Source organism: Macrotis lagotis, chromosome X (genome assembly GCF_037893015.1).
Source record: "Macrotis lagotis isolate mMagLag1 chromosome X, bilby.v1.9.chrom.fasta, whole genome shotgun sequence".
NCBI lineage: Eukaryota > Metazoa > Chordata > Mammalia > Peramelemorphia > Peramelidae > Macrotis > Macrotis lagotis.
In genome coordinates this window covers 629,471,325-629,498,862 of record NC_133666.1, presented here as the reverse complement: position 1 = coordinate 629,498,862, position 27,538 = coordinate 629,471,325, and the positions used below count along the sequence as shown (strand labels likewise).

Genomic DNA, 27,538 nt, shown 5'->3' with positions numbered 1-27,538 from the left:
CCTGCTACTCATACCAAGCCAGGAGCTAGATTCCCTAAAAGACAGATCTTCATTCTCCCTCTTAGGCTCTGGCCTTTCTTAATTTGTTTGGATAATTAGAATATGTCAAAAGCAAAGGGAATGGTCTAAAGCATTGAGTTAGCGTTTGAGGCAATTCCCAGTTACAAGATAGATCCTCACTCCTCCCCAGATGAATGAATCCATTTAAGGTCACTCAGAGCCAAACTTGATCACATCAAGAGAGTAGAACATCTGGGTCAAGAGAACAAATAAAATCTATGGCATTCCTCAGTCAACCTGAAAGAAGAGCCTTTTATGTGCAGCCAGAAAATCAATTAATAGTGGTGATAACAAATACCAATTCAAAAAATGAGAGACCAGCCCCTGACCTCAAAAACCTTCCACTTTAAACATGAGAAGGAAGAGAAGTCTGGGGCTTTGAACCTCACATTCAATGACCACTAACTATTTTTATGATCTTAGGTCTCATAACTCTGGGTCTCAGGTTCCCCATTTGGATACTGGATGAAATGATCTCTAGGTTCGTTACTGACTCTGTCTTTAGTCATTTCAATCATATGTTTGATTCTCTATGATCCTATTTGAGGTTTTCTTGGCAGAGTTACTGCCTTCTCCACCCCATTTGACAGATGAGGAAACTGGAAAACAAGGTGAAGTGACCTGCTCAGGGTCACAGAACTTATAAATGTCTGAGACTAGATTTGAACCCTGGAAGATGAGGCTTTCTGCCTCTAGTCCCAGCACTCTATCCACTACCCCACTGCCCAACTCTGATGACCTTTACTAAAAGTAAACTCCCTGGGTTAATTTCACCCAAATAGGGGAAAAAGAAGATGATCACTGAGATCATTGTGTCAGAAAGCCCAGGCCAAGGAGGGAAAGAGAGGGAAGGAAAGCTCTGGAGGCTCCAAGATCTGGGATGGTTCTGTCCAGGCCATCTCCATTCTCTTCAGGATCTGTATTGTGACAAGAGATGCCAGAGTGTCTGGAAGCCCCACCCAGGTCTCTGTTGTGTTCCCACTGGGGATATTTCTCACCTCCTTTTCCCTTTTTCTTACAGATGTGGATGAATGTCAGCTTAATAGCACATACTGTGGATCCTCTGGCACCTGTGTAAATTAGCCCAGAAGCTTTAAGTGCATATGCAAATCGGGCTTTATTCACAAAGACAAGACAGGTGGCTATGAATGCTTAGGTAAGCCCTTCTGAGAGAAGCCTAGAGACTCCCAGGGAAAAAACTGAAGCCTTCAAAGTATCTATGAGAAGCCCCATAGGTGGGCTGACCTAAGATCAGGACAAAGACAAGAAACACCTTGTCTGAGGAAAGGGTGATATTTCCCCTGAAGTTAGAGTCAAGAGAGCTAGGACACAGTCACCCAATGGCAGTTTGAGCTGCTGTTGGAAGATGATGGTAGAGTCAGCTGTGAGGAACTAAACCAGGAATCTCTGAGCTGGGAGACAAAGTTTGGGCCCAAGCACCATGGACAATACTAATCAGATACCCTGGAGTCTATGGACACTGAAGCAGAAGCAGTGGCCTTGGGCATAGGATTATGAGAATGGACCTCCCAGGGTACTCCTTGCTTTGTGACACTGGGTAAGTCACTATTCTGGAACCTTGGGTTGCTCATTTATAGAGTACTCATTCCTCTGCACAGGAATTGGAGTGGGTGAAGGTTGAAAGAAGAGAACCATTTAGACAGGCATGATGCTAAGTGCTTTATAAATATAGTCTCATAACAACTCTTGACAGTTTGGTGGCACACGAGAACAGAAAGCTGGGCCTGGAGTCACTAAGACTCATTTTCCTGACTTTAAATCTGGCCTCAAGCATTTACTAGTTATGTGACAAGTCACTTAAATTTGTTTGCCTCAGTTTTCTCATTTATAAAATGAGCTGGAGAAGGAAATTGCCAACTACTCTGGAAAACCCCAAATGAGATAAAAAAGAATATGGTACAACTGAAACAAAGGATCCAATGCATAGAGGCAGGAAACAAACAAGATGAGATGGAGAAGCAGGGTCTCCCAACTATGGATCATGGCAAAATGATTTTCCTGTTTTATAAAACTTTTATTCCTAAATTCTATAAATTAAAAAAAAAAAATCATCCTGCCTCTTCCTATTCCTCCCAGTCCCAGCTGCCTAGCTTCACCTCTCCCTCATCCCAAGTTAGTCATAGAAGCTGAGTAAAGTGGAGGAGGCCATTTATAATGGGTATTTTGGCCTAGCAGATAATAGTGTTGGTCTGGGAGTCAAAAAGTGTTGAGGGCCAGCTCCCTAAGAGTTGTTTTTCACATATTTTTGGTGACCTTTGCCACCAGAGATATGCATGTATTCTTGCTCATTAAATGGATTTGCACCAGAAGTGTTTAAGGAAGTTTACAGATTTTGAAGGATAAATATCATAAATTTAACCAATGAAGCTATGCAGCAGGGTTCTGTCTAACCTGATATGTCATGTCTGAGATAAATTTTGTTATAAAAGTCTGAGTGTTCAAAAATAAAGTCAATAGAGCTTGTTTCATGACCTTATATATTGCTTTCTCTATTCAACCTGGCTTTAAGTGAATGCCCAGACCCAAACCAAAGCTATCACAGGCAATAACTTGTGTCTGAAACAGGAGGGACCTGGAGAGGAATCAGTCTTGAAAGCAAAGACACTGTCTGGACATTCTATGGGTCACAGAGCATGCTACAGCACAGAAGGTATTAGGGATATATACTTTTTAAATTTTTTCACCAGGTTAAAACATAGAGCATTAATGTGGGCAGGGACAGTCTAAGGATAGAGGACATTATTTGAAAGTGCTAAAGCAGATAGTTAAAGAAAGAGGCTTCTTAATAACAACAAAACAATTGGAGGAATTTATTGAATGTGTTCAAAAATGTTGTCCTTGGTTTCCAGAAGAAGGAGTACTAAGTACTGAAAAATGGGAAACTGTAGAAAGCAGATGAGTGACACTTTAAACAGGAGGGTCAGGAGTCATTTCCTTTATGAGTCTTTTCATTGTGGAATATTTTAAAAATCTGTGTGACTCCAAATGTAGATGTTCCTTTTTATTCAACAGGAAGATAAGAGTAAAAAAGAAAAGGAGGAAGAAGAACAGTGGCTTTTAACTCCAATGCCACCTCTTCCTAACTTTAATAATGCACCTTCTGCTCCTTTATGGTCTAAAGAAGAAAATGGTAACAAAGATAAGGGGCATATGAATATTGTTCAAAAGGCTTCTCAAAAAGCAGTGGATAAAGGAGAAAAGATTCCATGGGACATGAAACAGTTATTGTGCTCCTTTCCTGTATTTGAGAGACCTGATCCAAAGAATCCAGGGAATGTTTTGAGAGGTTATGATAATATAAATTTCAAAACATTTAAAGAATTAAAATCAGCAACAAGTACATATGGTACCACTAGCCCATATGGTTTAACTATGATAGAAATACTAGCTAGACAAATATTAGTCCCAGAAGATTGAACTATGATAGCAAAAACTGCTCCTACACCACGTGATTACTTAATATGGAAAACTGAATTTTGGGGGAATAAAAGGATAAAAGAAATGAGGCAGCAAGGTTAAGAATAACATTTGAAATGCTCTCTAGCACTGGTCCATGGGAAGGAGTAAATAAACGAACTGGGTATAGTTTACAAGTATATCAGCAAATATCCATTGCCAAAAAAAAAAAACAAAAAAACCAGGCATGGCTGAAATTGCCTGAAAAGGAAGGAGGCAATACTTCATTTACAAAAATAAAACAAGGAGCTAATTAAGATTTTGCACAATTTCTTGTTAGACTGCAACAGGCAGTTAACTTAAAGGAGTGTGAAAGATCAGACAGCTTGCTCGCTTGTGGTGCATTTATCTAGATCTTGAAGTTAGCTGAAAGAGGAATTAAGAAAAAGGACTAGCTAAGAGAGAGAATTGTTTCATGAAGACTTGATAAAATAAAATCAAATAAAATGTTAAAAAATTTATTTGAAGTTATAGAAATAGAGAAAGTGACAGTGAATATTCACAGATGAGAAAGGTATGTATTAAATAATCACAAAAGAAATGCTATTTGATATTGGGAAAGTTGTGAAAAAGTAAATTCCAGAAAGACAAGAGAATCAGTCCCATTCTAAAGTACATAATTTGATTATTACAGAAAATAATGGGACAATTGAGGATTTAAAAACAGAAATTTCCACTCTCAGAAAAGATTTAGGGTTGCCCCCTTAAAAAGAAGTTATTTGGTTTACTCTAAGGTGAAGGGGGATGGGATATTTCAGTTAGGATGAGGGATTTCTGAACGACTGCCTTCTCAAAAGCTATAGTTATAGTTATTTATAGTTAAAATCAAGAAGTGTTAAATATTAAAACCTTTGAATGGAAAAATGTATTGTGAAAAATGGAATCTTCTCTACATTTTTCCTCTGGTTTCTTGGAGATTTGTTACCTTTGGTGGTGTTTGGTTTTTGTTTTCCAGCCGGGGTGTGTGTGTGTGTGTGTTTAACACTGTTTATCTGACATTCTGTTGTATTTGTCTTTGTGTAATGTTTAGGGGACCCCCAGTCTGAGAGCAAAGTGGTGTTTCCCCGGAGTTCAGGGGCCTCTCTGGTTCGAAATGCTCTGACTCTGTTTATGTGACTATATGTGCTTGTTTTAAATTACAGGCAGAGTGAAGCTCTCAGTTTTCTCTGCATGTTCAGACCTGCTTTCATGTCTCTGTGCTCTGATTAGCCAATCTTCTTTCCATCTCTCTTTTTAAAATTAGATCTTTGTCCCCCCAAAAAGCTCATGATTTGGAGCTAAAAAGATGTTCCTGAAAAATCACGTTTTTGGAGGAGAAGGGGTTCTATTATTTTCTCTTATTTCTTTTCTGGTTTTATTGACTAACAGAGTTTTATTTACTGATTCGGCAAATTATACTTATAACAAACCTAAAAGAAATTGCAATTGTCCCAAAAATTATTTTTTGACCGGTCTTAATTAGCATGTTAAAAAAAGAGTTTTTTTGATTATAATGTTTTATGGCTTCTCCAGAACCATAAAGAACTAATGAGATGCTAAAATAGATAGGGGCAGAATGGCCTTGATAGAGGCTGGGAATCTGCCTAAACCATTGTCAGCACAGACTTCTGAGTTATGTGCTCTTAATCAGACTTTAAAATTGTTAAAAAGGGGGGGAGATAATTTTTAATACAGATTCAAAATATACTTATATGCTATAGTTCATATATATAAAAAAATTGAAGGGTGAACCAGGAATGATAAACACTAAAGGTAAATAATTAGTACATACTACCTTGATATCTCAAAATCTGGGGAATCTCCAATTTCACAGAACATCAATTTTGTCAGTGAGGACAGAAAGCTCTTATAAAATAGGATATTGAGAAGTTGGAATAGCACTGATACAGATAAGGAGAATTTACAAACTTTTATATTTTGAAAAGGAAAATAATTTAAGGTAATTGTGAATATAAGTTTTGGAATTTGTAAGATTATTAAGAGAACTATAAAGAAAATCTTGTAATCATAAAAAGGCATTTTTAGAAACATCTGATCTCAAGGATTTTTTATGTGTTGCAAAGTTTTAGGGAGTAAAGGGAATATACCTTAAATTGAAATGTGTTATGTATAATTATTAAACTTTGTATAAGAACAGATTCAGATAATTTTTTTGAAAAATTTAATATCGTCTTACAATAGTAAACAATGAATGAATTGAAGTGTCATCCATCACCTTTGTAAATATTTGTTACAAGAAAATTATAGAATACCTTGACAACAGGTTATATCTCTCCAGTTCTTTTTTGGCCTAGAGAGTTTGTGAAAAGTTGTGTTCTTCCACCTGATATTTCTCAAAGGGAATATTAATATGTAAGATACAAGTAGCTTACTTAATATTTGTTATTTAAGAAGAAGAAATTATATATGTTTCCTGTAACACTGGCAGTGGTAAAGGGTTTACACTGGATATTTGAAATTATATACATATATATATATATATATATATATATATATATATGTATAACTAAATTCATAGAGAATCTTTTCTTTTTTGAAAATAGGAGTGTATTTGAACAAGAGGAAAATAAGCTTATAAAACGGATGTGAAAGAAATTTGTGTTTAAAAGATATTCAGTTATAAGGTTAAGTTTAAAAGAATAAGATGTCAGCCAGCATGGAAACATTATGTTTCATGTAGGTTAAGAATTTAATGTTCATTTCTAAAGAAACAAAAATGATAAACTCAAAAGAAGGGTGTATAAGAGATTGGGAAGTATATCTTAACTGCAATTATTTCCAATGATATTTGAATAAATGTGAAGGGCTTTGAATAATAATTGGGAAATTGAAAATTATGTAACCCATAATTAAGTAACTTACTGATGAGCAAGATGTTTGAAATGTTATGTGATCTAGTTTTGTTAATATAAGCTATTTTACTCTACTGATATCAAAGCCTGGAATTAATGATTGATTGCTTTATAGAGGTAATGAGGGAAAATATCTGAAGTTATGACCCTCTAGGTTTCCTGAAATTTTTAAACGATGTGATGGACCTTATTCTAGACCTGTAGGTACAAGCATAAATTTCATAATAGAAAAGAAATTACAAACTCCTTTTACATCAACACAAAAGAATGAAATATATGCCTAATTAATGATATTAAAAGAACAATCACAACCCTTTAAAATTTTTTTTACAGATAGTAAGTATAGTTATCATATGGTCAGACAAATAGAAACAGCTCTTATTAAACATAACACTGATGAAGAATTATATCAACTTTTTCAAGAATTACAAGAAGTTATAAGAAATTGAGACAATCCTTTTTTTATTGAACCTATAAATTCTCACATTGGATTGCCTGGACCTCTATATGAAGGTAATCATAGGGCTGATCAATTAACATTTCTACTTCTTATAAGCTTAGTAGAAGAGCAAGCTAGGATGTCTCACAAAAATTTCATTAGAATGCCTCTTTACTAAGGAAAGAATTTAAAAATCACCAGAGAGCAAGGGAGGAATATAATGAAATCCTGTCAACAATGCATTCCATATTTGGCTACCCCTCCAAATTATTATAAGTATCCTAGAGGCCAGACTCCTGATGAATTGTGGCAGATGGAGGTGACTCATTATGCACCTTTTGGAAAAATGAAATTTATTCATGTTACTGTAGATTCATTTAATTCATATACAATGGTAACAGCACCAATTTCAGAGGCTACACAAGGTGTGATTGATCATTTATTCCATTGTTTTGCTATTGCAGGGATGTCAAAATCCATAAAAATAGATAATGGCCCTGGATATACTTATATGGCATTTAAACAATTCTGCCTATATTACAATATAAAACATATTACAGGCATTCTCTATAACTCCACTGATCAAGCTTTGGTAGAAAGGAAACAAAGAGATTTCTGGAAGTACAAAAGAAGGAGGAATAAATAGGGGCAAAAGGGAAACAAAAGAGGAGAATAAATCTTGTTTTATATACCATGAATTTTTTAAACATTAATTGACAAAAAACACCTGCAGAAAGATTTTTTAATAAGGATAAGAAAGATGAAGCAAAGAGCATGGTCATGTGGAAGGACCCTAAGAATGGACAATGAAAAGGACTTGATCAATTATTAACCTGGGGTCAAGGGTATGCATCTGTTTTGTCCACAGATGGAGAAACTGTCTGGATACCAGAAAGGAACATCAGACCATGCAGACCAGATGAATCAAGTAATACAGAAAATGAATAACTTGCACTTAAGAAATCAAAAAAGCAAAGATAAAAGGAAAAGGAAGGACAGATCATGCAAAAGGAAAGCATGACATGGATTTACAGGACAATTTGTGATGCTTACATTAATCATGAGCAATTTGGGGATTGTAAAAGGAACTGAATATTGGATCAAAATCCTCCATGAGCAACTGCTCTACAATGGGGAGTGAGTATGACTGAAGTTTCATTAATAGGGGAAGCTGCAGATTATTTGGGATATAACAAAATTCCTACTGGAGATATCAAAGAAGGGATGCTGAGAAGAGAAGTTAGGCATATTTTTTCTTGTTTAAATAGTATGATACCTATATGTTCTTGTAAAACATGTACTGTTGAACTATGTATTAAATTAAACAAAACTAATCATTCAACTCATCCAAATATTTATAGCATGGGAGTATTTAGGACCTTAGAAATATCAGGAATTCCATTTGTAGAAAGCACTAAAGGTAGAAAAATATTTTCTCCAGAACCTCCTTGTTTAAATTTACATGCTTAGGATTTTAAACATGAATGTTTTCCACCATGGGTTGCCTGTCACAGACCAAAGAGAGGAATTTATGATCATTCTATTTTGCTACAAGTGTGGATTTTTCCTGGTAGAGTTATTTCATGGGATATTCCAAGCTCTATTACATATACCCAGAAATAGGGTTAGCTAATTCAGAGATATGGAAGGCTCTGGCAGCAATGGATGAGATAAGGTATATACAATGGAATAAGATGTTGGGAAAAATATCTTATGCAGAAAAGAAATTGCCTGTGACTGCATGTACAGGACCAATTATTGCTTTCATGATAGGATCTTTCAAAACTGTCAATATTACTAGAGAAAGAGAGGGGTATATTTTTAACTGTTACAATTATACTATTCGAGCATGCGTAAATGAAGAAGTACTGAGTGATGATGTCATTTTCATGATAAGACAACTAAAATTTACTATAATACCCAGTAAGTATATACCAATATGTCTCCTGCTGATGAGTTCTTAGAAAAGGTATTAAAGAGAATTAGGCAAATGAGATGTATTAGTTGCATTGTGTTTGGAATATTAAGTATTGTAGCAACAATTGCAGGGGCCACTTCTACAACTGCATCTATACAAATGGTGAATAAGGAAAAAAATAGAAACTAAATATATTCAAGATTATCAGAAATTGTTACTAGAGCATTAAAGACTTAGGAGAGGATTAATGAAGATCTTTATCATTTGATTAATGCATATAAACCTTTGTAATGAACATAGGAGATCATGTGGATGCAATAGAAATGAGATTACAATTGCAATGTGATTGTAGATTTTCTGCTATTTGTGTTACTCCTTTAAAATATAATACTTCACTTATTCCATGAGATGATAAAAAATTATTTGAATGGAATATGGTATAATGATTCTATAACTATGGATATGAATCAATTGCATAAATTGTTAATGATATTGCATTAGCACCTAGAATGGAAATGGACTCAGATATTGATAATATGTTAAATTATGTTAATAGGTTTAATCCTTTTCATTTTATGAACCTGTTCATGAGCATGCTTCTTGATATCTTTGCATTATTATTGATATTGTGTATTATTCTTATTTGTCTCAAATGTCTTTTTTCTCTGGGACAAAATTTAAAATGTCCTAACATACCATCTAAAGCTTCAGCATACCTGAGAAGGGGGGAACTGTTAAGGGTCAGTTCCTAAGAATGATTTACACATATTTTTGGAGACCGTCGCCACCAGAGATATGCTTATATTCTTGCTCATTAAATGGATTTGTTGGCTCACCAGTAAACCCTGACCTAAGATATCTGTGGTGCTAGAGGTGTTGGGGAAGCTTCCTGATAAGGAAGTTTACAGATTTCGAAGGAATTTAACCAAGGAAGCTATGCAGCAGGGTTTCATCTAACCTGATATGTCTGAGATAAGTTTTGTTATAAAAGTCTGAGTCTTCACGAATAAAGTTAATAGAGCTTGTTTCACGACCTTACATGTTTCCATTTATATTCAACCTGGCTCTAAGTAAATGCCCAGACCCACATTAGAGCTATTGCAGGTGATAAAGAAGACCTGATCTCAAATCCTGCTTCAGACACTTACTAGCTAGGAATGTTGATCAAGTCATTTAACCTCAGTTTCCTTAATTGTAAAATGAAAATAATAGCAACTACCTCTGTGGGTTTGATGACAATCAAATGAGAAAATGTTTATGAAGTGCTTGGCTCAATCTCTGGTGCATAGTAGGCACTATGGAAATGTTAGCTTTTATTTGAAGTCACTGAGCCCAAGGATATCTGAAACAGAGACTCATCTCCCAGAGATGAGGAAAACCTAGACCTTGCATAGCTTAGTTATCTGCCAATGCAAAATGTTTGTATGGCAGGGTGGGAAGGAGATATTTTCTCTCCATCTTTCCTCATTACTCAGAAATATCTGCTTATGATCCTTCAGATAAAAGTAAAGACCTGGTTAAGAATAATCTTATAGGTGCAGCTCTGGAAGGGACAAAATCCAAAGGGCATCAAATCCAACCATTCATTTGACAGAAGAGGAAACTGAAGCTCACAGTGCATCATTTTGTTGAGTGCTTCTTGAATTGAGCTGAATAGCAAAGGATGCTAATAGGCAGGGATGAGGAGGCAGTATGCTTCAGGCAGGGGGGTACCACTCTGAGGAGATATATAAAGGCAGGATGAGAAGGAGATGGAGAATTTCCCAACCTTGGTTCCTGGTAGAATGCTTATCCTAACTAAAAAAGATTTATACTTTTATAAATTTTTACTATATGCCTGCCCCCCCAAGTATGTGTATGTATATAAATGGTTATGTGTATATATAAAAATAGTTATGTACATATATAAATAGTTATTGTAGATAGATAGATAGATAGATAGATAGATGCTTTGAAGAATCAGTTTAAAGATCAGATGGTTTATTGAGTTCTGGCAGTAATCTCTGGGTTGCATTTTGATACAACTTCCTAGGGAGATAGATGCTCATCCCCAGGGAGGTGGGATAAGAAGGATCCTGGAGGTCCCTGTCCTTCCTGCTCCCAGCAGTGTACTCCCTGCCCCTCATACCAAGCCAGGAGTTGTTTTCCCTGAAAGACCTTCATTTTCTCTCCATGTCTGGAGGCTCTGACCTCTCCTAGTTTGCTTGTATAATTGGGATTTGTCAGAGGCAAAGGATATAGTCTCAGTCCAAGGCCAAATAGGACCTAGCTCCTCCCCAGAAAAATGAGCCTGTCTAAGTCCACCCAGAACTAGACTTGGACACATAAAGAGGGCAGAGAATGTGGGTCACTGAGGATAAAGGAACCTGTTGACTCCTCAGTCAATGCAAAGAAGAAGGCATTTATGAACCATTTACTGAGAGCTCAGCAATTTTCTAAATGTTGGTGATAATAATAAAAATACAGGAATCTTCTATTTTAAGCATGAGATGGAAGAGAAAATGAGGTCTTGAGCCCCAAATTCAATGACCATTAACTAACCTTATGACCTTAGTCACTTAATATCTCTGGGCCTCATTTGAAATGTTAGATAAGATGACCTCTAATCTCCCTACCAAATCTTTTTATTTAGCCATTTCAGTTATATCTGACTCTCTGCAACCCCATTTGAACTTTTCTTGTCAGAGATAATGAGTGGTTTATCATTTTCTTCTCCCCTTTTTGAAAGATGAGGAAACTGAGACCAAGAGGATGAAATGACTTGCCCAGGGTCACAGAGCTAATAAGTGTGTGAGGCAGGAGTTGAACTCTACAAGATGACTCTTCCTGACTCCAGGCCTGGTACTCTATCTACTGCCTCATCCCCCACTGTGCAGTACTAGGGACTATACTAAAAGGGAGGTTGGCCTGAAGAGATGGTTGTGTCAGGAAGCCCAGGCCAAGGTAGGAAAGAGAAACTTTACAGAAAACTCTGGAGGCTCCACAGGTTGAGGAGTTTCTGTCCAGGCCAGGTTCATTCCTTTAGGACCTAGATAAAGGCAAGAGATGTTAGAGTGTCTGGAAGACCCATCCAGGACTCTCTTATGTGTCCAAACTAGCATTATTTCTCATTCCATTTCCCTTCCTCTTAAATGGTTGAGTGTCAGCTCAATAGCTCTCACTGTGGACCCTATTGGATCTATGAAAATCAGTCTAAAAGCTATATGCATATGCAAGTCAAATTCTCTGGAATGGGAATTTTGACTGTAAAGGTAAGCCCTTGTGAGAGATTTCTCAGGGACACTTGGGGAAGGAACTGAGGCACTCATTGTGATTATGAAAAGCCCCCTGGATAAGCCAGCCAAGGATCAAGGCCAAGAGTAGAAGTATCTTGGGGAAGAAGGTGATGTTGCCCCCCACTTTTCCCAGAGATCAGAGCCCAGGGAACCAGGACAGGCCCACCTAAGTAGAAACAGGACCCATGGCAGGGTTAGAACCAGAAACCTTTGAGCTGGAAAGAGTTTGGAACCAAGTGCTCCATGAAACAGAATATGGGCAACTATATTTGTTTAAATATTAGTTTTGTGAGACCCTGAAGCCTTGGAGACCCTGTGAGCATTGAGGTTGTCGTCTGCCAGTCTGATGGGAAGAATAGTTACTTTTTAGAGTAGGACTCCTGGGTCTGATGCCATGGCATTGTCTACTTTGGACTCAAGGGCAAGACTCTTACTCTCTCGGAGACTCAGGGTACCTATTCATAGAACTCCCAGTCAACTTTCTAAAGACATGATAAAGAAAGTTTTTGCAAACCTTGAGGTATCAGAGAAATAGGAGCTGTTATTATCCTTCCTTTCTGGGTTCCCTTTGCCACAGGGAGTTGCCCAGGGGGTTTCCTCCCTGATTCTTCTGTGACTCTCAGAAAACACCTGAACCTGTTCCCCTGACTTTACTCACCTTCTTCATATCATATAGTGGCATTTCACTGGACCATCTTCTTTCTATCATACATTTCCTTGATGACAGTTTTCCTCCTGATCTTTGGAGCTTTGCATTGGTCATAGGATACAGGAAACTCACACCAAGCATGGACTTCTCTAGTGCTCTCTGAGCGGGCCTCAATTATAGTTGATGTCTCAGTCACATTGTAACACCACTGGAAGATTGGTATTGAAAATATAGAACTTTTCTTTTCAGATGAATTTAGAGGTCATTAGAGGAGGATGGCAAATTCTTGAACCCCAGACTATATCTGCCTCTGTTTCACTTTGCTATCTGTCTGTATTGTCTGGCCCAAATATATAATGATAAAGTTTTCTATCCAACTGCAAATGATAATCTGAACAATAGACATTCTTCATAAACTTGGTCTTTCTTGTGTAAATGGTCAGGCCAAATTATTTAGAGTGATTATGCATTGAGGAGATACAAAGAAAAAAGAAGATAGTGATGGGCACACTGTTTCCCCCACCTCCTGTCTCCAAAAGGCCAAAAACAATTTTTGGATAAATTTGAACAGGGAGATAGATTCTTTTGAATGATCAGGTCAAATTCTTTGAGGTATCTATAGATTGTGGAGATTCAAAGAAAAAGTATGCCACAGATTCTCCCATCAAAGAGCTCAAAATGAATATGAAGGAAAATATATAAATAAAATTCAAAGGACATTGTGATAAGCAACCCCAATTCCCCCCAAAGTAAAAAATTATATGAGTAAATTTCAAAAGGAAAGAATCATTTGAATGGGGCAAGGGGAAAGGAATCAGGGTAATTCCAATTCCAGGGACAAGGGGTCTTTTATGTTTTTGTCTTGTATCCTTTATTTCTGATATATGGTAGATATTCAATGAGTATTTGCTGAATTGAACTGAACAGAATAGGGTTTCAAACAAGCATATATGAGGAAACAGTGTGCTCCAGGTAGAAGGTACAGCCTGGGCAAATGCATAGAGGCAGGGGATGACAGGATGAGAAAGAGAAGTAGGGTTTCCCAAACATGGCTCATGGAAGAATGCTTTTCCTGCTCTTCACATTTACTCTCATAAATTTTTACTAGATGGAGTCTTGGGGTTGCTTAGAGCATTGAGAGATTAAATGATTTTCCCAGGACCACATTTCCCAGGACTAGAAAACCCAGGTCTTCTGGCTCCATTTCAAGCTCTCTGTCTACTAATGTCCTTGCCACTCCAAGAGCATTCTAAGACTTTTAAAATCAAAAAAAGTGAAGCCCAAAATGTCTGTGATTTGAGGTAGTTTACCTGCACAGTAATAGATAGAACATAGGACGTGGAGCCAGAAAGACTCCAGTCTATATTCAATCTTATATGCTGTGAGATGTTGACCAAATCACTTGACCTCCATTTGATTCATTTTCATAAACTGTAAAATGGAGATAATAATAGCAACTAACTCACAGGCTGTTGTGAGGATCAAATGAGCTAATATTTGTAAAGCACTTTAGAAACCTTAAAGCTCCAACTAAATGCTGTCCTGTCCTTGTAGGGATCAGGAAATTGTTGAGCTTCTTTTCTTACAAGATACTTTGGGGATCAGTTTAAGGATCTGGTGGATTATTGAGGTCTGGCAGAAATCTCTGGGTTAAATTTTGAATAGCATCTCAGGGAGATAAATGCTCATAGATCCACTCCCCTGGGGAGTTGGGGCTGAGAAGGACCATGGAGGACCCTGTCATTCTGATGACCAGCAGTGTACTCCCTGCCCCTCACACCAAGTCAGGAGTTGGCTTCACTGAAAGTCAGACTTGCATTTTCTTTCATGGATCTGGGGCCTCTGGCATTTTTAAGTTTGCTTGTATAATTAAGATTTGTCCAAAGTAAAAAAATGGTCTCAGTCAACTGGGCAGAGATTGGGGCAATGACCAGAGGGGGTCTTGCTCCTATTCAGTAGAATGAGCAAGGTTAAGTCAGATTTGTCCACATCAAAGGGCAGAATGTCTGAGTCACTGAGGAGAAAGAAGTCTGCAGGACTCCTCCACCAAGACAAAAGTGAAGGCATTTATGAACCATTTACAATGCACTCAACAATTCACTAAATATTAGTGATAACAATACAAATACAAAAAAATGAGATACCATCCTTCTGCCCTCTAGGACTTTATATATATTTTGGTAATGTTTTGAATTTGGCAATTTTTCCCTTCCCCTCCCTCCCCTCCCCCCAAGAAGGCAATCTGATAATTATAGAAGGAAATCTGATAATCAAGGACTTTCTATTTTAAAGATGAGAGGGAAGAGAAGTCTGGGACTTTAACCTCAAATTCAATGTTAACTAGTCTTATGACCTTAGTTCCTTAAGGTGCCTGGGCCTCAGTTTCCTCTTTTAAATGTTGGATTAGATGACCTCTAGTCTCCCTTCCAACTCTTAATTTAGCCATTTCAATCATATCTGGTTTTCCACAGCCCCATTGCAGTTTTTCCCTGTTAGACATAGTGAGTATCTTACCATTTTCTTCTCTAGCCTTTATGAGAGATAAGGAAATTGAGAGACAAACAGAGCCCAGGGTCGCATAGCTAAATAGTCTCTGAGGCAGGATTTGCACCCTAGTAGATGAGGCTTGCTGACTCTAGGCCTGGCATTCTATCCACTGTGCCACCCTATTGCCCAGCTCTAGGGATCTCTACTAAATGGGAAGTCAGCTTCCTGTCTTAATTTCACCCAAAAAGGGGAAGTGAAGAAGTTATTGTCACTGAAATCATTTTGTCAGGAATCTCAAGTCAAGGAAGAAAAGAGAAACTTATCAAAAACCTCTGGAGGTTCCATGAATGTTTCTGTCTAGACCAGTTTCATTCTCTTCAGTGTCTGGAAGCCCCATTTAAGTCTCTCTTGTGTCCAGACTAGCATTGTTCCTTATCCTCTTTCCCTTCCTCTGATATAGATCAATAGGTCAAGCCTGGGAGCTATATATATATGCATATGCAAACCAGGCTTTACCCAATTCTTCCGGAATGGGACTCTTTTTTAAAAAATTTTTTTTATCTATCTATCTATTTATGTATTCTTATTTTGTACAAATAATTTTTCTATACATTACTAAAATATTCTTGTTTAAGAGAAAACATAATACCCCTCCCCCCAAGAAAATATAGACCCTCATAAGCAATAAAGTAAAGGGAAGAGAAAAAATTAAAATTAAAATTAAAATTAAAATAAAATAACAACAACAACAACAACAACAACAATTGTATGTATGGCCATGCGGCACAGTGGATGGAGCGCTGGTCCTGGAGCCAGGAGCACCAGAGCCCAAATCCGGCCCCAGACACCAAACACTCACCCAGCTGTCCTCAACCCCATTGCCCTACAAAAACCCAAAACCAAAACAAAAGACCCCAAATAAAATAAAATAGTAATAATAATAGTAGGGGCGGCTGGGTGGCAGAAAGATCACTGACCCTTGAGCCAGGAGCATCCAGGTCCAAATCCGGCCTCAGACACCCAACAATCACCCAGCTGTGTGGCCCCAGGCAGGCCACCCAGTCCCATTTGTCCTGCAACACCCCTCAGAAAATAATAATAATAATAATAATAATAATGATAATAATAATAATAATAATAATGATTGATAATGATGATAATAATAATAAAATGTGCTTCATTCTGTGTTCCAATACCACCAGCTCTGTTGCGGGTTGATCACATTCCTTAGGATAAGTCTATCACAAAAGTTACTTCCATATTTTTCTACTGTTGCCATTGCTGATTGCAACTCCCTCCTTTCGTACGTCTCTACTACCATGAACTATATTTTCTCTCTCCTTTCACTCTGACTCAGCTGTAGGGTAGTTGAGTGGCACAGCAGACAGATCCCCAGCCCTGGGGTCAAGAGGCCCCAAACCCACATACCACCCCTCACCCAGCATCCACCCGGCGCTATGGTCCTGGAGAGGCCATCCAATCCCAGCCTCTTGCAAGAAGTAAAAAAGAAAATGTGTTATATCTGACCACTCTACCCCCATGGTCCATCCTCTCCTCCATCACTCAAATTTTCCCCTTTCCCCCTTGTCCCTCTTCTCTCCTTCTTACTACAGATGTCTATACCCCATTGAGTATATATATGGTGTTTCCTCTCCTAGCCACCTCTGATGAAAGCAAATATTCCCTCATTCCCCCTTGCCTTCCCTCCTTCCATATCATTGCAATAGCTCATTGTAATAAAGAAAAATCTTATTATATGAAATATCTTAGCCTATTCCTCCTCTCCTTTTTCTTTTTCCCATTATATTTCCCTTTTATCTATTGACTCCATTTTTACACCACAATATATCTCCAAATTCAGTTTTCTCCTGTGCTTCATCTATAAAAGCTCCTTCTACCTGCTCTATTAAATGAGAACGTTCATGAGTATTATCAGTGTCATTTTTCTATACAGGAATACATGTAGTTCATTATCATTAAGTCCCTCATATTTTCCTCTTCTCCTCCACTCTCTATGCTTCACCTGTGTCCTGTATTTGAAGATCAAACCTTCTGTTCAGCCCTGGCCATTCCAGCAGGAACATTTGAAATTCCCTTGGTTCATTGAAAGTCCATTTTTTTCCCTGGAAGAGGACATTCAGTTTTGCTGGGTATTTGATTCTCAGTTGCATTCTAAGCCCTTTTGCCTTCTGTAACATTATATTCCAAGCCCTATGAGCTTTTAATGTAGTTGCTGCTAAGTCCTGTGTGATCCTGACTGCAGCTCCACAATATTTAAATTGTGTCCTTCTGGCTGCTTGTAATATTTTCTCTTTGACTTGGGAGTTCTGGAACTTGGCTATAATATTCCTGGGGGTTGTTTTTTTTTTGGATCTCTTTCTCAGGGAGATTGGTAGATTCTCTCCATTTCTATTTTGCCCTCTGCTTCTAGGATATCAGGGCAATTTTCTTGTAATAATTCTTTGAAAATGATGTCAAGGCTCTTTTCCTGGTCATGACTTTCAGGTATTCCAATAATTTTTAAATTATCTTTTCTAAATCTGTTTTCCATATCAGTTGTTTTTTCAGTGAGATATTTCACATTTTCTTCTAATTTTTCATTCATTTGGTTTTGAAGTATTGAGTCCTGATTTCTGGTAAAATCAGCAACCTCCCTGAGTTCTATTATTTGTCTGAAGGATTTGTTTTCCTCAGAGAGCTTTCTTATCTCCTTTTCCATCTGGCCAATTCTGATTTTTAAAGCATTCTTCTCCTCAATAACTTTTTGAATTGTTTGTTTTATGCATTTGACCTATGCTGGTTTTTAACATGTTATTTTCTTCAGCATTTCTTTGGATCTCCTTGACTAAGCTGACTTGACTAAGCTGACTTCATTTTCATGTTTTTCCTGCATCTCTCTCATTTCTTTCCCCAATTTTTCCTCTATATCCCTCACTTGATTTTCTTTTTTTTCCAGGGGGCAAGTCCAATTTATTTCTGCTTCTGTAAGCTTACATACTATATTCTATATGTGGAAGCAGGGTATGGGAGGATCTCCTGAGGCCTATATCAGATTGGCCTGAGCCTCTTGCATTGCCTTAGTTGACTGTCTCTATGTGGAAATTTGTCAAGTGAGGGATGGTTGAAATAGGGAAGTAGATGGGTAGATATGGGGGTGCCTCCCAGTTTCCTTGTGGCCGAGTATTTGAGGCGACAAAGGTTTTCCTTAGCCTGTATCCTGGAGTTTGCTCTATGGGACTTCATCTCATGTCCTGCAAGGCCAGTAGGTATGCTGTGGGGCAGCCTCCTACATATCCCCTTCCTTTTTTAAAGAGGCTGAGAGGATCTCAGTGTGGAGGGAAATTTGTTGGGTCTGTCAACTGAGGCGTTTGCAGAGAGTACAGGACAACCAGAGACCTCCAATAACTAGGAGTGAGTGGCAATAGTTCCTCCCTGTTCAGGCCAAGATCCAAAGTGGCCACTTGCAAGGGATGGTTGGGGAGTCTGCCAGAGGGAAAGAGAGGGAGTCATGACATATGGTTGGTAATCAATGCAGGGTTGCCAGGGAGGAATGGGGTGCCAGGAAAACGGGGCATGAGAAAAAGGGATACGGGTGGGGGAGGAGGAGTAATCCTGGCATTGTAACATCTCTTCAGCCTGGGATTATAAGGCTTTTATATCACCCCACCCCCAAGTCATAAGGCTAGAGTCTTTGGCATGGCATAGGCGGCATCTCTTTCGCCTTGGTTGAGGATGAGAGGAATTAGGAGATGAGTCACGTTCTGTCATGGAGAGTTGCTCCATCTGATGTTGAAGGTCTTGATCCATGTTCGGAGGAGATCAGGCAGATTAGGCATGAAGGAACCCAAACAGGGGATGAGCTGTGGTTGGGAGGAAACCAGCCAGAGATTGCCTGCAATTTCAGACTGGTTCCTGGGTTTTGGCACCATTTGTTGTTGGGTGGGGCTCTTCCCTCTGTGGAACCTTGGGGACTGTGGCCCCGGGCATCTGCAGGAGAGGCGCAAAGGTCATCAGAAAAGCCATGGCTCTGCCGAGAGCCTCTAGCTGAGCCCCGGGTTTGTTGGAGCCTCGGGCCTCCGCAGGACAGGCTATGCCGCACTGCGCTCCCGCTGTCGCGGGCTGTGGGACTGGGGCGAGTGGCGTCCTCTGACTCACTTGATTTTCAAAGACTTTTTTGAGTTCTGTCATGGCCTGAGTCCAATTTCTGTTTTTCTTGGAGTCTTTAGATGCAGGAGCTTGTACCTTCTCATCTTCAGATTGAGTGTTTTGATCTTTCTTGGGATCACAGGCAAAGTATTTCCCAATGGTGTTCCTGTTTTTTCTCTGCTTTCTCATTTTCCCATCCTGAGCCTGGTTTTGGGGTGTTTCGTGAGCTTTTGGGACACCCCCCACAAGGATCTCAGTGTGTCTGATGCTCTGTACTCCCTCCTGGTCTGTGAATGATCATAAGCGTTCCCCTCTGCAACAGGGCTGAGGTGGTGGGGGCTGCTGTTCTATGATGGGGCCTAGACTGTGATCAGGATCTGAATGTGGTCAGAGCCCCAGAGTCCTGTTCCAGGGACAGAGGACAGAGCTCAGCATTCTTTCTTCACTCCCCTCCCTAGGTTCAGGGTGCTCATGCCCTGGGGGCTCCTTCTTACCAGCTCTGCCTGCTGCTGGTTCCTGGATCTGGGCTGCTGTGGTCACACTGCTCACTGTGTGCCCTGAGGGCTGGACTTTACATGTGTGCTCACTCTGGCAAAGTTTCCCCCCACTGTTCCCCTAAGTTGTACTTGATGCTTTCTGGGGTGTAAGTCAGGAAACTGCCCCAGCTGCTGTGAGCCAAGGCTTCCAGCACTCTGAGGCTGCCTCTGGGAGGCTGAAGTTCCTTCACTCTGGCGGGCCACCCCCTCCGGTGGGCCACCCCTCTGACCCTGTGGAGCCGAGCTTTTCCGCTCTTTTCCAGGTTACCTTGAGTTGGAGAATTGCCTCACTGGATCTCTCTGTGGGTTCTGTCTCTTGAAAATGTATTTAGAGTCCTTAGTTTATAAGTTTTGCTCCAGAGCAACTAAGAGAAGGTCCTCTCCTGTTGCCATCTTGGCTCCGCCTCAAAAAGCAACTTTTTCCTGTGCAAATGGTGACTCAGCCTTTCTCTTTCCCCACCCTATATCTATGAGTAAATTCCAGTTGGGAAGAGGCCAAGCTGATCCTCTCCCCAGACAAATGAAGCAATTACTTTATTTTTGGATTGGCTTTTCCCTTTTTCCTCTATTGTAGTTCGGATTGTGACAGACGTGCGGTCAGCTCGGGCTTACAGAGGTCGGGCAGCTCTTTTTTTGGGGGGGGTTCATAGGCTTTATCTAGAGCCTGTGTCTTGATAGCAAAGCTGCAGCTACCTTCTGACTGTGAATTGTCAGAAATAAGATGTCATTGCAGCTTCCTTTTGTGTGTAGTCCTTGGGTAACTTCTTTTTTTTTTAGATTTTGGCATGGCAAATGGGGTTAAGTCGCTTGCTCAAGGCCACACAGCTAGGTAATTATTAAGTGTCTGAGACCAGATTTGAATCCAGTACTCCTGACTCCAGGGCCGGTGCTTTATCCACTGCACCACCTAGCCTCCCCTTCAAGTAACTTCTTGCCTTCTCTCAGGAATGGGACTCTTGACTGTAAAGGTAAGCCCTTGTGGGATACATCCCAGTTTCCCATTCTGTTTATGAGAAGCCTCCTGGGCAAGCTGGCCAAGGATCAAGCCAAGACTAGAAATAACTTGGATGGGGAAAAATTTGATGCTTCCCCCAGAGATCAGAGTCCACGGAATCAGGATAGTTCTACTCAAGGGGAAATTTGAACTGCTCTCCATGTACCCATAGCAGGGTTAGAGCTAAAAATTTTTGAACTGGAAAGATTTTGGAACCAAGTGCTCTATGGAACAGAATATGGGCACCACTGCCTAGAGACCCTGAAGCTTTGGAGGCCCTGGGTGTACTGATGCTGTGCCAGTCTGGTGGGCAGAACAGTTACCTTCAAAGTAAGATTCCTGGATCTGATGCCCTGGCACTGTCTACTTTTGGCCCATGGCCAAGTCTCTTACTTCCTCTGAACCTGAGTGTCCCCTTCCATATAACTCCCAACCTACTTCCCAAGGCATGATAGAGAAAGATTTTGCAGACCTTGAGGTGCCATAGAAATAGGGGTTGCTATTATCCTTCCTGTCTGAGTTTCCTTTGCCACATGGAGTCCACCCAGAGGCCCCAGAGGGCCTTCCGTCTTGATTCTTCTGCGATTCTGAGCAAACACTTGGACCTGTTCCCTTGACTTTCTTTACCATCTTCATATCCCTGGATCATATTTTTTCTATCATGCATTTCCTTGCTAACAGTTTTTCTCCTGGTTTTTGGAGCTTCTCATTGTTCATAGGATACACAGGACCTCACAACAAACATGGGCTTCTCTAGGCCCCTCTGAGTGAGCCTCAATTATGGTCTATGTTTCACAGTCACATTGTAACAACATTGGAAAATTTGTATTGAAAATATAGACCTTTACTTTTCAAGTGAATTTAGGAGTCATTAGGGGAGATTCAAAATTCCTTGAACCCCAGTCTTTATCCTCTGCTTCATTTTGTATCCAATTCACTTTTCATCTGTATTTTGTGTTCCAAATATATGATGATAAATCTGCTCTATAGATTTTCCATCCAACTGCAGGTCATAATCTGGGTAATAGACATTCTTCATCCTTGTGTGGACAGTCAGGCCTAATTCTATGCAGTTGTTATATATTGGAGACATACAAAAAAGAATACTTCTGTTCCTCCTTTTGAGAGTTTGCATTTAACAAGAAAGACATTGACACAAACTTTGTGTTGACACAAAATAGATGGTGATGGGCAGACCATTTCTTCCTACCCCCCATGCTGGGAAAAGGTCAAAAACTATGTATGGGCAAATTCAAATAGATAGAGGGATTCTATTGAACTAGGTGTGGAAGTTTTATTGGTTATAGATTGGGAGATTCAAAGAAAAAGTAGGCCACAGACTTTATTATCAAAGAGCACAAAATGGATGTGAAATGAAATACATAAGTAAAATTCAAAATAGGCTGTGAAAGGCACCCCTACCCCACAAAAATACCAAAAGCTACATGAGTAGATTTTAGCATAAAGAAATCATTTGAACTGTGACAAGGGAAAAGGAATCAGGGATAATCCCATTATAATTCAAGCTCTTTTGGGGCAAAAGGCCTGTCATGTTTTTGCCCTTGTATCTGTGATTCCTGGTATATAGTAGGTACTCAATGAGTGTCTACTGTATTAAACTGAACAGAAGAGGTTTCAACAGGCAGAGATGAGGAGACAGTGTGCTCCAGGCAGGAGGTATAGCCTGGGTAAATGCATAGAGGCAGGGGATGACAGGATGAGAAAGAGAAGTAGTGTTTAACAACCACAGTTCTTGGGAAATTGTTTTTCCTTCTTTATACAATATTTACTCTATGAATTTTTACTATATGGACACTTATAGTCTTCGAGCTGCTTAGAGCATTGAGAGATTAAATGATTTTCCCAAGACCACACAGTTAATCCACTGTCTTTTGGCTTCCAGGCCATTTCTCTTTCTACTACAATGTCCTTGCCTTTCCAAGAGCTCTAGTGAAACATCTATAGTCCAAAAAAAGTCAAGCTTGAAAAGTTTGTGTTTTGACGTAGTTAGGGTACACAATTATACATAAAGTATTGAACCTAGATCAAGAAGGGCCATAGTCCAAATTCAGTCTTATATGCTGGTCAAATCACTTGACTCTGTCTTACTCAGCTTCATAAACTGTAAAATGGAGATAATAACAGCAACTACCTCACAGGCTGTTGTGAGGATCAAATGAGCCAATATTTATAAAACACCTTATAAACTCCTACATAAATGCTAGTTAAAATTGTACATACTATTCATTGGCAGGTTGTAAGTAGTGGTTCAAGAAAGTCATGTTATCATTGGGAGACCAGGGGGAACAATATGAAGATCTCTATAGTCATAGGAGGGAGAATAAAATTCCATCTTGAGCTCTGGACTTCTATTTCTTTATCTGTTAAAGGAGGAAGTTAGAATTGTCCCCTACTTCTAAACTGGTGATTCCATATTCTGGAATTGCCACAAATTCCTGTTACTGGATTTTAACTACATCAACCCAGTTAGACATGTGTTTCCTCTCTTTTCTTTTTTTGTTTTTCTTTTCTTCCTTCCTAACATCTTTTCCCCCTTTTACTCCCTCCCTCCCTCCACACTTTCTATTCTTCTTTTATTTTTTATTCTTTTATTCTTTTTTTTCCTTCCTTCACCCCTTACTCCCTTTCTCTCTGTCACCTTTTCATTCTTTCTTTCATTTTTCTTCCTTTTCTTTTCAATCTTCCTTGGTATCCAAAGGTCATCAGAATGAAAGTGTAGAAGTCACTCATGGTTCAAATTCCATTGGCAAGGAGGTGTTTCTCCTTTTCTATTTCTAACCTGGGTCAGTTTTTCCATCCTTAGGCATCCTGCTAACCTCTCAATCCTAGGCACTCACTTTATTGGTGCCAGAATTAGTGTGGACACTCCATTGACTTTAACATCCTCTAGCTCTGAACTCCAGACCTCAATGGATCTATCTCAGTCTCCCTCTCAAGAGACAGGTATTATCCCTCCCTGGCTAATCCTTGTGTCCATCCACAAGTTTTTCTCCCTAGTACTTCTAAATCTTCTCACCTTTTAATGTGGTCATTTAAAACTTTGCCCTATCTCCTTAATCCCTCATAGCCATGATCCTCCTGCTTCCTTGGGTCTGAGTAGAGGATCTGGCCTCTTTGCTGAGAAGACCCAAGCTGCCTTTCCAGAGCACCCTCACCTCCTGGGCATCATACTTCAACTTCTAGACCCATCTTCTTCTCCTGTTCCTCTATTCTGGGAATGAGATGACTCTTTTCTCTTTACCCTGTACTTGTGACTCCATTTTATCCCTTCTTATCTCTCTTGGAGCTGACCCTGGGGAACCTTATTCTCCCCTGCTCCTAATCATCAGCTTCTCCTTAACCTTTAGTTCTGATGCTTGCAAACCTCCAGATTTCTCCCATCCTTAGAAATTCTTTTCTTGACCTCCTCATGTTACCTTTCTAGATCTTGTCTCTCTTTTATTGTTAGACTCCTTAAAAATGTTGTCTATTCTTTTATGCCAGCAGGAATCTCCCAGACAGAAATTAGAGATGACACTGGACACTGTCCACTGTTCCTGAACCCACCCCCACCTTACAGATTTTTCCTTTCCTTTCCTTTTTTTCAATCAATAAATGATTCTTTCTTCCTTCCCAAACCTCTTTGAAAAGAAAAAGAAAATGAAAGTCCTTGTGACAAATAGCATTCTGGAATCAGATGAAACAATTTCCCTCATCAACTATGTGCAAATTTATATCTTTAATTTTTTTCTTCTTTTCTTATGCTGCAGATGATAATGAATGTGCAAGACCAAATGCTATCTCATGTGGTGAGTTTGCAGAATGTGTTAATACACCTGGAAGTTATCACTGCACTTGTATCTCTGGATATGCCCTTCCTTCGGGGGAGAAGATATTCCCAAATGTGACTATGAACAACTGTCAAGATAAACCCCTCTCTGGCATTCTCTGGGAACCAATGAATAGTTCATAGCACTTAGGCTGAGAGCAGAGCAATCCCTCTCTGCATGGACCCCTTCTGTCCAGTGTCCTTCATCCCCTCACATGCTCCCCCCTCTCACGTTCTCCAGACCCCTCTGACTCTGGCTCTCTCTTTTCAAGGCCCACCTGACTCTTCCTCTACATCCTAGGATCTATGCTCTTTTGCTTTTGGTGTCCTTTTCAGCTTAGGTCCCTCAGGACACCTCACATGAAGGACTTTAGCCATACCTTGACTCAGGTCTGGGAGGTTCAAATTTCTCTCCAAACTATTACCCAGAAAAGGGAATTGAGGCCATAGAAGTCTGGCCTTCCTGACCATGCTTCCTTGTGGGACCTAATATTCAGGTGACAGAGGGAGAAGGAATATTTTAGAGGGGGCTAGACAATGAGTTTTCTCTACAAATGTTCTGCTGTTTGTCATCTTAGTGAGAGGTATTTGAAGCACTGGGAGGCCTTGGAAACTCTTAGAGCCATGTGGATCTGAGGGGAAGCTTGAACCTAGATCTTCTGAAATCTGGGCCTATCTCTCTCTCTCTCTCTCTCTCTCTCTCTCTCTCTCTCTCTCCACTGTTACATTCCCTTTTTTATCCAACAACCTTCACCTCCCCCTGCTTCCTATGACATGACCCATTTCATTTTTTTCTTCTATCCTTTCTTTCTCCCTCATCCCCATCTGCTTTATCCTGAGTAGGACTACCTCTTGCTCAGCCTCACAGTGACCATGGTGGGGTGGGGAGGAGGCCTTATCAGAATTAAGAGCTAGATTTCAAAGCACTTAAGGCTGACAAGGACTTCCCTTCTCTCTAATATTACCTCACATTTACATCATATGTATCTTGGACAAAGTGTTTGAATGTTGTCACCCCATGATTGTGAATACACCTTCCCATGCAGACACTGAGCTTTTGCCTTTTTTTGTACCTCCAATGTGCCTAGGCCAGGGCATGGTATAGGAATTCTCAATAAATGCTTGTGGACTGTCTGTAGCTATCTTGGATCATCAGATGAAGAGACTAAGGTTTCAGGAGGTCCAGAAGCCTGACTCTGTGGGTCTGTCCCTCCCTGTGTGCCAGGTTTCCACTCATACCAAGCCTCTATTCTCCAGCAATTGCTGAGCACACCAGCCCCCTCTCTCCAGTTTCCATCTGCCATATTTCTCTATCCCAGCATTATAGATATTTAGAGATGGGAGATAAAATTAGTCCATTCCTTGGAGGAAATGAAATAAAAGTTGACTCTGGAAAGGAACTGTGAAGGCTTTATTCAGGGTGCTGCCTTGACAACAGCTTCTATAGGAAACACCAAAGAAATTAGAAATTCAAACTCAGGTGAAACACAGGCTTTAGTCATCATCTAATCCAATTCCTGTCCTCCTGGAGATCAGGAAACTGATGACCCTCTATTTTTTTTTAGGTTTTTGCAAGTCAGTAGGGTTAAATGGCTTGCCCAAGGTCACAGAGCTAGGTAATTATTAAATGTCTGAGGCTGGATTTGAACTCAGGTACTCCTGATTCCAGGGCTGGTGCTTATCCACTGTGCCACTTAGCCACCCTGACCTTCTATTCTTAACAGATACTCTGGGAGATCAGATTTAAGGATCAGTTGGTTTATTGGGAGGAATCTCTGGGCCTCATTTTAATATAGTATCCCAGGGAGATAGAGGCTCACAGATCCCACTCTCCCAGGGAGGTGGGGCTGAGGTCCATGGCACTCCATGTTCTTCTTGCTCCCAGCAGTTCACTACCTGCTCCTCAATCCAAGCCAGGAGCTGGCTTCCCTGAAAGATAAACCTAATCAAACCTCTACCTTAACATGAATCTCATCTGTGACATACCAGGCAAACAGGCAGCTGGTCTTTGTCTAGTGACCTTCCATCAAGTTCTTACAATGCCCATTCTCCTTTGGTGGTCTCTATGATTAATCAATTATTTAAAGCTGGAAGGATTCTTCGAAGTATATTGTCTAGTTTGCTTACTTAGATTAGAGAGATAGACCCACATAGATGAAGTGAATTTTCCAGGCTCATACTTACAAGTAACAGAACTAGAATTCAAACCTAAGTCTTCTGGAAGTTAGGTGGTACAGTGCATAGAATACTGGAGCTGAAGTCAGAAAGATCTAAATTCAAATTTGACTTAAGAGTTACTAGCCTTGTGACCCTGGTTAACTTCTACCTCTGTTTCCTCCATTGTAAAATGAGGATGGTAATAACACCTGCCCCCAAAAGTTGTTGTGAAGATCAAAAGAGATCATATTTGAATCAATTTCAGTATAATTTCTGGCACACAACAGGTACTTAACTAATGTTAGTTTCCATTGACTTTTTTTAGAAAGATTTTATTTATTTTTAATTTTACAATTTTCCCCCTAATCTTGCTTCCCTCCCCTCAACCCCCATAGAATGCAGTTTGTTAGTTTTTACATTGTTTCCATGGCATGTATTGATCTAAGTTGAATATGATTAGAGAGAAATCATATCATTAAGGAAGAAACATAAAGTATGAGATATAGCAGATTTACATAATAAGATAACACTTTTAAAAAATTGAAGGTAATAGTCTTTGGTCTTTGTTCAAACTCCACAGTCCTTTCTCAGAATACAGATGGCATTCTGCATTGCAGACATCTCAAAATTGTGCCTGATTGTTGCCCTGTTGGTATGAGCAAGTCCATTAAGGTTGATCATCATTCCCATGTTGCTGTTATTACTTTAATTTGCTCCTC

The 27,538-nt window shown here is 39.6% G+C and overlaps 1 protein-coding gene across 2 annotated transcripts in view; it reads left to right on the top strand.

Moving 5' to 3' along the window:
• The first annotated feature begins 1,100 nt into the window (after positions 1-1,100).
• LOC141500485 (putative adhesion G protein-coupled receptor E4P) overlaps positions 1,101-27,538 on the top strand; it is a 258,858-nt gene continuing 232,420 nt past the window's right edge. Inside the window, exons 1-2 of one of the 2 annotated variants that reach the window (XM_074203685.1) lie at positions 1,101-1,216; positions 24,604-24,759. In XM_074203685.1, the coding sequence (XP_074059786.1) occupies positions 24,744-24,759 (16 nt within the window). In that variant the 5' untranslated portion in view covers positions 1,101-1,216; positions 24,604-24,743. The remainder of the gene's footprint in view (positions 1,217-24,603; positions 24,760-27,538) is intronic. The other variant, XM_074203684.1, reaches the window with a different exon arrangement.